This window comes from Mesoplodon mirus, assembly GCF_964341445.2.
Source record: "Mesoplodon mirus genome assembly, chromosome: 3".
NCBI classification, from domain to species: Eukaryota; Metazoa; Chordata; class Mammalia; order Artiodactyla; family Ziphiidae; genus Mesoplodon; species Mesoplodon mirus.
The window spans coordinates 31475009-31487264 of NC_138978.1; the positions used below are offsets into that span (position 1 = coordinate 31475009).

Below are 12256 nucleotides of genomic sequence, written 5' to 3' on the forward strand. Positions count from 1 at the left end.
TCTGGGCCTCAGTGGCTCCGTCTTTAAAATGTGGAGGAAATCAATGGCTTTATACTGTATTCTGAGAAACAGAACATTTCTCTAACAGTGGGGGCATGAAAGAAGGAGAACAATGAGTGCAAGGGGGAAGCTGGGTGAACAGGCGTATGGCTTCTCCATTTCCACTTCAAATTTAGCAACTCCGTTTTACGCCGCCAGATTTTATTAGAAGGAAATGACTAGACCTTTTATGTACCCAAATTCCCTGGAAATATCTTTTCTTGGCTTCTCTTTTTAATTCCTTCTTGTTCTTAACATGGAACTGAAGGGTCTGACGCGTCTTTTAAATTCTGGCTAAGATAACACTTATTTATTTATTTTTTATGGCTTTCTCTCCTCTTTCCTACCCAAAAGTGAAATTAACAGCGAACAAGAGTAAGCAAAGACCAGCATGGAAACTTCTAGCAATCTCACAGAGAGTTTTCAGCAAAATGTGATGGATTAGGAAACTTCTTAGTTTCAAAATATCTACCAAGTAACATATAAAAGTTAAAGTGACACACAAAAGTTATATCTCATTATCCTGTAATTTTATGAGTTGCTCATTTGCATTTGAATATCTCTCATCATGGGGAATGCCTTTCAGGAAGCAAATTCTTTGTATTTCTTTCTTATATGATTGCCCCTAAGCTATCATTATACCTCCATTAGGGCAATTTTTCTCCATCTGAGGGTGGGGCACTGGAATGGATGAAGAGGAATGGATCAAGCCCTCATTTTCTTCAGCCATCTTCAGCTCTGGTTTTAGGGCAAGATAGACACAAATCTCCTTCCCAATTTTCTGCTTAGAGAATATGATGCTCATGCTTTGAGTCAGATTCTTAAAGTTCCTTCGGTGGAGGTGAAGGAGGACACACAATAGTTGCAAACCATCACACATCTTCAGAGGATAATTACGGTATTCTTGAAATATCATGAACTTTCATTTTTAATCTTCTAGATTAAAATGAATTTATTTCTTGTTTCGAAGACAGCTTGATGCATTGAAAACCCTGGAGGGTTGTGACTCAAGTCTTGATTCTAATTTCACACCAACCTCTACATGCTTTGGGGCAAATTACTTCCCCTGACCAGGCTGCAATTTTACCACTGGGAACTTCACAGTAGATGCTTCCTGAGATCCTTCTCGATTTAGATATTCAAAGGACAAATTACTACCGGGGAAATTATCTCCAGTTGTTTGTTCAGTCTTCAAAATCACCAAAGGATTTGGCTTTGACATCAGGCTATCAAAGTTGGCCCTTAATATTCTATGTCCTGTGCTTCAGATCGGGCTGTCTAAAGGCAGGTAAGCTGGATCTTCTTGAGATGACTGGCTTGTTCCCTCATTGCTTGGGATTCTTCACATTCAGAGGTCCACTGTGAACTTCAGCTCACCACCATCTTCTCCTTACAATGGTATCTCTGCAGTCAGGTGTAAGATGGTGATCTGGACCCCTCACTGACATTTCACCCAATACTCCAGATAGCCCTTTTACTAATTTCTTTCATTCCTCCTTCATCACTGCGTCATGGTCCCTTTAAGGGAGCGGCCATAGTTGAGTAGTGGGAGCAGCTGCTGGCTGCAAAAAGACTTGCAGGATTTGGCCTACTCTGGGCCACTCAACGCGCACGCTCGGGACCGGGGGCTTGGTGGGAAAGGAAGGAGGGGCTTAAGGTGCGCCTGCGCATCAAGGGCGCGCGCAAGGGGCTGGTTTGGTGATCCCTTTAAGAAACCGCAGGCGGAGGAATTTCTCTGAGAGAAAATAATCCTACTCACGGGGCCCCTTGGAGGCCATTAACCCCCCGAGTCCCGGCCCCCCCCTTTCCCGAGCAGGCCCTACCGCCTACGCGCGCACCCGTGGGATCTCAAGATCTCCGACCCGGCGCGCGGCATCCGCCCCCTCCCCACTCTAAGCGCCAGGCTCGGCCAGGTCCCGGGAAGCTGCCGCGAGGCGGCCGTGCCTGCAGTGTGGGCGGGGGCCGGGGGCCCGAGAGGTTCCGCCGCCACAGTGCCGGGAGCCGCAGTGGTTCCGAGCGGGGCTCAACATGGCGGAGAGAGAGGTGGAGTCCAGCCCCCGAAAGAGGGTAGGTGAGGTGAGGCAGAACTCGGGCGGCGGGCGGCGGGCGGCGGGCGGCGGGGGGCGGGGCGGGGGCCGCGTCCCGGGCCCGGGGCCGGGAATGGGCCATGCGTAGGCTCGTGGAGGGGTCGCCGAGGCCCGGTTGGGGAAAGGTTGCGGGCAGGACTGAGGCAACCTTGGGTCTGGAGCGCGCTTAGAGTGGTCCTTCGGCAGGTGGGACAAAGATTTGCTGCTGGTTGGGAGGGGGAGGGGCGGGGGCTGTTTGTGTTCTTTTATTTTTCCAACACTGGGGGTGGGTTATTTGGGCCAGGGGAGGGAAGGTGTCAGATACTTAAGTGCATCTTTGGTGAACCAGAGTCTGGAAGTTTAACAGGAGAGAGGTCAGGTGGGGGTGGTGGTGGCGGGAATGAGTGGTGGAGGGGTCTTCGGTGATACCATCGCGAATTCATTTTCCTGCCTCCTTTCCCCCCCCCCCCCCCACCGTTATCAAGACCAAGGTGGAGGTAGTGCTCTTACCTGAGTAGAAGTGGGGTCGTTGGCATGCCCTGATGTATGAGAAAGATTTTGGCAACTGTGAATGTCATTTTCTAGTCTAGCCCCTTTACCAACATTTAAGAACGTGGAAGAGTGTGACAAGTTTTGTCATATCAAGGATGTACCCAAACAACCTGCAGAGGCGAAGCCAATTCCACATAGTTGTTGAGTGCCTTTTAAAGTTTGTCTTGAAACTTTTCTTATTAAATTCTGAGTGATTTTTTTTTCAGATGGAGAATAACACAGTAATGTCGATTGAGCAGTATTTTTAGATTTTTTCTTTTACCCCCTGCCGCCCTCCCGCTTAGCGTGTTAAGCAGTAAGTTTACTACCAGGAATCTTCCTTTTTGTGAACGGTATCAAAATGAAGTTAGTGTTAAGCCAACTGCCTAAAAAATTACTGCGTAATCTTTATTGAGAATGCCCTTTCGATTTATCATAAAGTTAGCAATCTCATATAGATAATACAACTAACATTTTGAGTGCTTACCATGGTGCCTGGCACTGTGCTTTATAGGAAGAATTAAACCTCACATTTACTATGTAAAACCCATTTTGCAGATGAGGAAATGTAGGCATAGAGGGGTTAAATAGTTAAGATCAGATAGCTAGTTAAGAGGTTGAGCTGGGATTTGAATCCATGTTTGTCCCAACTACGGTGCTTGTTTTGGATGCCACATAGGAGTTTTTAAAATCTATGTTTCTCTCCTTGAAAGCTTAAATGGTAAATAACGAGGGAAGTGTCAAGCAGTATTTTTTCCACAATTTGTTAGGAAAATATTTTCAACTACATAGCTGAAAAAATTTACAGGGAGTGTCCATAGTATCCACCATCTAGATTCTACCATTAACATTTTGCTATACTTGTTTTATCACATATTTATCCACATTTATCTCTTTATTCATCAGTTCTTATTTTAATGCATTTCACTGTAGTATTGAGCAATTAAAATTTATTGTTGATAGTCTTAGGTTTATAAAATTTTACATCTCCTTCATGCAATAATTAGATCTTCCTCATACATAGGACAAATTAAGCTGTGTGATAGTATGTCCAAATAGTTCACTTATTATAAATATTGGTTATGGAATGCACGTGTTTTGAAATTTTAAATTGTTCTTCATGCTGTGAGCCAGTTTTAAACTGGATCCTCATTATGCTTGAGTGAAGGCTATGGCATGTGGTCCACCAATTAAAATATAAAGAATAAATTATTTTAGATGTGTAATGTTTATTCAAGGAGGTCTCTGAATCCAGTTACTACTAATGCTGTTGTCATTCACAGTATAAGATAGAACGTTTTAGAAAACGTCTATGTGCTTTGGTAACAAATTCAACTAGATATTAAGTACTTCTTTTTTTTTTTTCCTTTTTGCGGTATGCGGGCCTCTCACTGTTGTGGCCTCTCCCGTTGCGGAGCACAGGCTCCGGACGCGCAGGCTCAGCGGCCATGGCTCACGGGCCCAGCCGCTCCGCGGCATGTGGGATCTTCCCGGACCAGGGCACGAACCCGCGTCCCTTGCATCGGCAGGCGGACTCTAAACCACTGCGCCACCAGGGAAGCCCCTGTTTTTTAACAGTATGTAATATACAGAGCACTCGTACAGGTTTTCCCCATTATTTTACCAGTTTCATTGTGGAGGAAGGTTACAGTCAGTGTCTTTTAGGCTCCATAATCCATTTTGGTTTTGATAGTTCGGTTAGAACGTTCAGTAGAGTTGTCTTAAATGGTACACATGGTGCATGTGCTTTTTTTCCTTCATTTTTTGTCTGTGCCTGTGCTTAAACTCCACGTGGATTCCATATGTGTACTCCAAGCAGATTAGTGGGGACTGTGTACAAAAGTACAGTATCTTATAAAATAGTTTGCCTTGAGGTAGTTAAACAAACATTTAATAAGTTTAGATTATTTAATCTGGAATTTCATTGATGACATGGTATTGTATTTATGATGCTTACTGCCTTTGACTTTTATCATCATAAGTCACAAAAAATTGTTGAGTACCTGTGCTAGTTCATGAACTATATGCTAGGCATTGTGCTGTGGTATATGGTATTTATGATCATTTAGAATTATATATTCTGGCTCTTCTGCTATATTGTGAACTCCATAAGGGTAGGGCCATTATATGCTTTTTGCATCTCCAACACCTATGACCTTCACATAATAAGAACTCAAAAATTGATTTTTGGTAAGAAAAGTTTACCTGTTGCATTAGAGGCTCTATGGCTTGGGTACCAAGTTATCTGGTTTTTAATTCTGGGACCTTCAGTTATCTTTCATATCACCCTTTACACCCTAAATTCTCTTCTGTGAATCCAGACTTAAGGATCTTGTGATCCTTCTGGATTACGGTTAGATGGGAGAGTGTGTTTTAAAACCATTGAGTTAACAACCTTAAACTTTTTGTAGGTCTGCCTGGTGTCTTATGTTTGTGGGCACTTAGGACAATAGGTGTTAATTAGGTAAGATTGATTTGATTGTATTCAGACTGTATCTGAATGCCAGTCTCTCAATTTGTGAACATGGGGAAGCTGAATATGTGGGTGGGTGAGCACTACATCATCTATCATCTCTGCCTTAGAAAGAACCAAGTTCAAATGAAGGCCAGTATATATATATATTTTTTAAAGACACTGAGGTGTTTTTTTTTTGATGTGGACCATTTTTAAAGTCTTTATTGAATTTTGTTACAATATTGCTTCTGTTTTATGTTGTTTTGGTTTTTTGGCTGTGAGGTATGTGGGATCTTAGCTCCCTGACCAGGGATCAAACCTGCACCCCCTGCATTGGAAGGCGAAGTCTTAACCACTGGACCGCCAGGGAAGTCCCTGAAAGCCAGTATTATACACACACACTCACACTCTCTTACTTTAAAGTCAGGATACTTTTGAGATATTATTTATGAGTTTTTTTAAAGACTGTAAAATTTTTATTTTCTGAAACAAGTTATAAAATTCATTACGTAGGCTTGTAAGTAGAGGGGTTATTTTATGCATGGTTATTATAATAAACTATTAGAAGCATGAGATCTAACTAAATCTGGTGGCCATATTTTTTTGTGAAATCCCTTTATCTTTTCAAAGGTTACATACAAAATAATAATAACTTTTGTAAATGTATGTGTTATTACCTGGTCTAGTAAGTTGTGTCCATTTTCATACTTAAACTTTTCTGTATATCAAATTTGAGGTGTATGTGTTTGGCATGCTTAATAGAAAGAGAAAGCATATGTATAAGTAGTATGCTTCCATTTTTGTAAAAACAAAGTGATCTTTCTTCCTCACATATGTATCTATACTTGTAATATGTATGAGCTTGGAGAAACTTGTGGAGGACACATGTTAGGCTGTTACCATTGATTACCTTCAGCAGGTGGGGATGAGAAAGGAAAGGGAGACTAAGGGGGGAGAATTTTGCAAAATGGAAAAATACTCAGGGTATAATATTAAGTGAAAATGTCATCTATTTTGTTATTGTAAGTATGTAAAAATTGAACGTGCATGTAGACAGGAATAGAAAATAACATGAACAAATGAAAACATTGATTTTACTACTGATGGAATTATGGAGAAGTTTTGTTTTGGATTTCTGTTATTTTAATATTTTATAATAAAATAATTGCAAAAGGTTTATCCCTCTTAATTCCTTAATGAACTTTTTATCTTTTGACTTTTGGCTAAATGTATTGCTTAAAAACATGGTGGTATGTATCATTAAAAATATTTGCAGATCATATGTACACAGTGTAAATTATCTACTTTAAGAATGCATTGGCTCTTCATATAGAGAGCATTTCGAAGAGACCATTCTAGTGTTGACAGTGATCCTGAATTGTTTTCACAGTGCCCATCTTGTAACTAGCAGAGGCTTCTGTAAATAATGATAATACCTGGTATTTATAAACATTTTAATTTCCAGTCATTCTAAGTATTTTATATGTAGTATGTTTTTTAATCCTCATTAATTCCATAAATAGTAGTTACTATTACTGTCCCATTTTATAAATGAGGAAACTGCAGCACAGAGAGAGCTCAAGGTCATGATATAATAGTGCAGCACAGAGAGAGCTCAAGGTCATGATATAATAGGCTAAACCAGGATCAAATACCATTTGAAAAATTGTACTGTTTGATAAATAGTATAGGTTAGAATTCATTATAATAACATGCAGTAATTAATACACATACATTAGTTATTAATATATATGATATATAGTAATATGTATAAATAATAGTATAGGTTCAGAGTTCATTATTTGGAATTTTTGGTTGTTAAAATAATATTGAATTAGAGACTTCCCTGGTGGTCCAGTGGTTAAGACTCCTCACTTCCTCTGCAGAGGATGCAGGCTTCAATCCCTGGTTGGGGAACTAAGATCCTGCATGCCGCGTGGTGCAGCGCCACCCCCCCCCCCAAAAAAAACCCAGGAAGAAACAAAACAAAAAACATTGAATTATATTTAAATCAAATCGATGTAAATTACTTCTCAGGAAGCATCAGATTAACTTTCTGCCTATGAAATGTATCTTGAGATAACCTTAAAACATGCAACTCACATGTTTACTTTTAAGAAATATACACCAAATATTTTAAAGCTATGATTCATTTTAAAGATAAAGCTTATGCTTCCTTTGAAAATAGAATGATTTTATTATATACTAAAGAGAATATAAATAGATAAATGTACAATTGCAAGTTCTCTGGATATTTAGAAGATATTTTTGAGCTCTGTATTAGGAGACCAACTTTTAAAGAAGACTAACTACTACTACTTTTTAAAAAAGACTGACATTTCCCTTAAATATTCTGATTATTTCACTATGAGTTAACAGTATGTAATTATTTTAGCAAAAGAAAGAAAAAGAAAGCATTTTAACATAGTATTGGGCTCTACCATACAAAATTGCTAATATTTGACGTACAGAAATGCCTTTTCATATGGCTTAACCCAATAGTAAGAGCATGGGCTTTTCAAAGTCCGGTTATGTTCATCCTCTGGTATTTAGCAATAATATGCTCACACTCACTTTCTTAATGCTTAGGGAATACTTATAATGTTATTTTAATTTCATTCTTATTGTTCTGGCCTCCCAGAATCTTGAGTTAGCTGCCTTCCTGCCTTTGACCAAAGACAGTACCTGAACAAACCTTTTTTGTCCAACATATAGGCTACCCACTAATCTTTGAGGTCAAAGATTACATGTGTTCATCTTTCTTTACATTTCCCAAAATGTCTTACAAATTTATATATATACACTCACATGCATACTACACATTTATAGGCAAAATTAAAAAACTTTGTTTCATAATTCCATATCAATATAGAATATAAAATATAGATTGGTACAATAAACCCCATGTTCTTAATACCTAGTTTTTTTTTTTATACCCAGTTTTGACAACTAAACAGTTATCAACATTTTGCCATTCCTGTCTCATCCAACTTTTTTCCTTCCTTTCTCTTTTTCCCTTTCTTTCTTTGATGAAATAACTTCAAAGAAATCTCAGGTATCACATCACTTAATCTATAAATACTTCTGTATGTATTTCTAACAGATAATTAAAAAAAAATACAACCACAATACTATCATACCTAACAAAATTAAGAGTTTCTTAATCCAGTTCAGATTTCTCTGATTCTTTAAATGTCTTTTTACAATTGGTTTGTTTAAGTCGCTATCCAAATGAGATTTACCATTTCCTTTGGTTTATATGTCTCTTAAGTTTCTGTTAACTTTAACCATCCCCCCCTCCCCTGTCCCCTATAGCCCCTGCACTTTTTCTCATGCTATTTATTTGTTTAAAAAACTAGCTCATTTGTCCAGGAGAATTTACCACATTCTGGTTTTGGCTGATCGAATTCTCATGGTGTTTAACTTGTTCAATTACCCTTCATATTTTCCACAAAATAGTTAGATATAGAGCAGTGGTTCTCTACTTTGGCTGAAACATTAGAATTACGTGGCGAGCTCTTAAATATCCTGATTCCTAGGTCAATTAAATCAGAATTCATAGGGTGGATTCTAGGCATCAGTATTTTAAAAAATTTCCCAAGTGATTTCAGTCTGCAGCCAAGGTTGAGAACTTGAATTGGTAGAGCTTTATGAGATTTAGGTTCAGTTTCTTTGGAAAGAAAAATACATAAATAGAGTGATTGTATAATTTATTTCCCATCAGACAATTTTAAGAATGAAAGGGTGTGCTATTTAATAATTACAGTGGGACAATAGCCATGAACTGGGACTGTCCTGGACTAATCAGGACGTATAGTCACTCTAATAGGTGATGCAGCAAATTCTTAATTGCATCATTCCAGGAGGCAACTAAACAGTTATCAATATTTTGCCATTCCTGTCTCATCTAACTTCTTCCTTCCTTTCTTTTTCTTTCTTTCCTTTCTTTCCTTGCTCCCTCCCTCCCTTCTTTCCTTCCTTTCTATGAAATAACTTCAAAGAAGTCTCAGGTATCACATCATTTAATCTATAAGTACTTCTGTATGTATTTCTAACAGATAAGAATTAAAAGAAAAATACAACCACAATACTGTTATACCTAACAAAATTAAGAGTTCCTTAATCCAGTTCAGATTTCTTTGATTCTTTAAATGTCTTTTTACAATTGATTTGTTTAAATCACTATCCAAATGAGATTTACCATTTCATTTGGTTTATATGTCTCTTAAGTTTCTGGTGGTTGTCACACTTAATGATACTAAAATTGATCAGTTTAGGTTCTGTCAGCAGAATCCACATAGTTCTTAACTTTTCATCTAATGGATTTATCAGCCATTGATGATTGTTGCCTAGATCCACTATTTCATTAGAAGAGTGATTTTCTATCATTTCTCCTATATTTATTCACTGGAATTCTTTTTTTTATTAGTTTCTGCTTTATAACAAAGTGAATCAGTTATACATATACATCTGTTCCCATATCCCTTCCCTCTTGCATCTCCCTCCCTCCCACCCTCCCTATCTCACCCCTCTAGGTGGTCACAAAGCACCTAGCTGATCTCCCTGTGCTATGCGGCTGCTTCCCACTAGCTATCTACCTTACGTTTGGTAGTGTATATATGTCCATGCCTCTCTCTCGCTTTGCCACAGCTTACCCTTCCCCCTCCCCATATCCTCAAGTCCATTCTCAAGTAGGTCTGTGTCTTTATTCCTGTTTTACTCCTAGGTTCTTCATGACATTTTTTTTCTTCTTAAATTCCATATATATGTGTTAGCATATGGTATTTGTCTTTCTGACTTACTTCACTCTGTATGACAGACTCTAGGTCTATCCACCTCATTACAAATAGCTCAATTTCATTTCTTTTTATGGCTGAGTAATACTTCATTGTATATATGTGCCACATCTTCTTTATCCATTCATCGGATGATGGACACTTAGGTTGTTTCCATCTCCTGGCTATTGTAAATAGAGCTGCAATGAACATTTTGGTACATGTCTCTTTTTGAATTATGGTTTTCTCAGGGTATATGCCCAGTAGTGGGATTGCTGGGTCATATGGTAGTTCTATTTGTAGTTTTTTAAGGAACCTCCATACCGTTCTCCATAGGGGCTGTACCAATTCACATTCCCACCAGCAGTGCAAGAGTGTTCCCTTTTCTCCACACCCTCTCCAGCATTTATTGTTTCTAGATTTTTTGATGATGGCCATTCTGACTGGTGTTAGATGATATCTCATTGTAGTTTTGATGTGCATTTCTCTAATGATTAATGATGTTGAGCATTCTTTCATGTGTTTGTTGGCAGTCTGTATATCTTCTTTGGAGAAATGTCTATTTAGGTCTTCTGCCCATTTTTGGATTAGGTTGTTTGTTTTTTTGTTATTGAGCTGCATGAGCAGCTTATAAATTTTGGAGATTAATCCTTTGTCAGTTGCTTCATTTGCAAATATTTTCTCCCATTCTGAGGGTTGTCTTTTTGTCTTGTTTGTGGTTTCCTTTGCTGTGCAAAAGCTTTGAAGTTTCATTAGGTCCCATTTGTTTGTTTTTGTTTTTATTTCCATTTCTCTAGGAGGTGGGTCAAAAAAGATATTGCTGTGATTTATGTCGTAGAGTGTTCTGCCTATGTTTTCCTCTAAGAGTTTGATAGTTTCTGGCCTTACATTTAGGTCTTTAATCCATTTTGAGCTTATTTTTGTGTATGGTGTTAGGGAGTGATCTAATCTCATACTTTTACATATACCTGTCCAGTTTTCCCAGCACCACTTATTGAAGAGGCCGTCTTTTCTCCACTGTACATTCTTGCCTCCTTTATCAAAGATAAGGTGACCATATGTGTGTGGGTTTAATTCTGGGCTTTCTATCCTGTTGCATTGATCTTTCTGTTTTTGTGCCAGTACCATACTGTCTTGATTACTGTAGCTTTGTAGTATAGTCTGAAGTCAGGGAGCCTGATTCCTCCAGCTCTGTTTTTTGTTCTCAAGATTGCTTTCGCTATTCGGGGTCTTTTGTGTTTCCATACAAATTGTGAAATGTTTTGTTCTAGTTCTGTGAAAAATGCCAGTGGTAGTTTGATAGGGATTGCATTGAATCTGTAGATTGCTTTGGGTAGTAGAGTAATTTTCACAGTGTTGATTCTACCAATCCAGGAACATGGTATATCTCTCCATCTATTTGTATCATCTTTAATTTCTTTCATCAGTGTCTTATAATTTTCTGCATATAGGTCTTTTGTCTCCTTAGGTAGGTTTATTCCTAGATATTTTATTGTTTTTGTTGCAGTGGTAAATGGTAGTGTTTTCTTGATTTCACTTTCAGATTTTTCATCATTAGTGTACAGGAATGCCAGAGATTTCTGTGCATTAATTTTGTATCCTGCTACTTTACCAGATTCATTGATTAGCTCTAGTAGTTTTCTGGTAGCATCTTTAGGATTCTCTATGTATAGTAGCATGTCATCTGCAAACAGTGACAGTTTTACTTCTTCTTTTCTGATTTGGATTCCTTTTATTTCCTTGGAATTCTTTCATAAAGAGTTCCTTTATCAATTATTTGGTTACCCTGTAAAATCATTTATGCAAGAGAAGCAGAATAAATGCTTATTTTTTCCCCTTTATTTACCAATTTTCAGAAGAATGAATTGATACCTTAGCAAATCCCAAAGTTGAGGTTTGGGAGGGGATACCACTGTGAACTCATGAATTTTAATATAGTTTATATATTTAAATTTATTGTGGTTAGTATTCTTTTTGATGTTTAAATTTGTCATATTTTTGATCAACGGGTGTCTGTATTAGTTTCCAAAGGCTGCCATAACAAATTACTACCAACTTGGCTTAAAACAACAGAAATTTGTTATCTCACAGTTCTGGAGGCTGGGTATCTGAAAATAAGGTGTTGGCAAGGCAGTGTTCTCTCTGAAGGCTCTAGGAAAGAATCCTTCCTTGCCTCTTCCAGCTTCTTGTGGATTGATTTGTGTTCCTTGATTTGTGGCAGTATAACTCCAGTTTCTGCCTCCATCTTCACACTGCCGCCTTCTTTCTATGTCTTTCAGTGTCTTGTAAGGGTACTCTTCATTGGATTTAGGGTCCATCCTAATTCAGGATGCTCTCATCTCAAGATCCTTACCTTAATTACATCTGCAAAACCCATTCTGCACACATTC

At 38.2% G+C, this 12256-nt stretch overlaps 1 protein-coding gene across 9 annotated transcripts in view; it reads left to right on the forward strand.

The window, feature by feature from the left end:
• The first annotated feature begins 1771 nt into the window (after positions 1 to 1771).
• ZMYM4 (zinc finger MYM-type containing 4) overlaps positions 1772 to 12256 on the forward strand; it is a 181361-nt gene continuing 170876 nt past the window's right edge. For 6 of the 9 annotated variants that reach the window (XM_082613601.1, XM_082613603.1, XM_082613602.1 and 3 more), the window contains exon 1: positions 1772 to 2106. Coding sequence is in view for 3 of the 9 variants with exons in the window: in XM_082613600.1 (XP_082469726.1) it covers positions 2068 to 2106 (39 nt within the window). In the remaining 6 variants the exon portion in view is untranslated. Of the gene's footprint in view, positions 2116 to 12256 lie in introns of all 9 variants that reach the window. The other 3 variants (XM_082613599.1, XM_082613598.1, XM_082613604.1) reach the window with 2 other exon arrangements.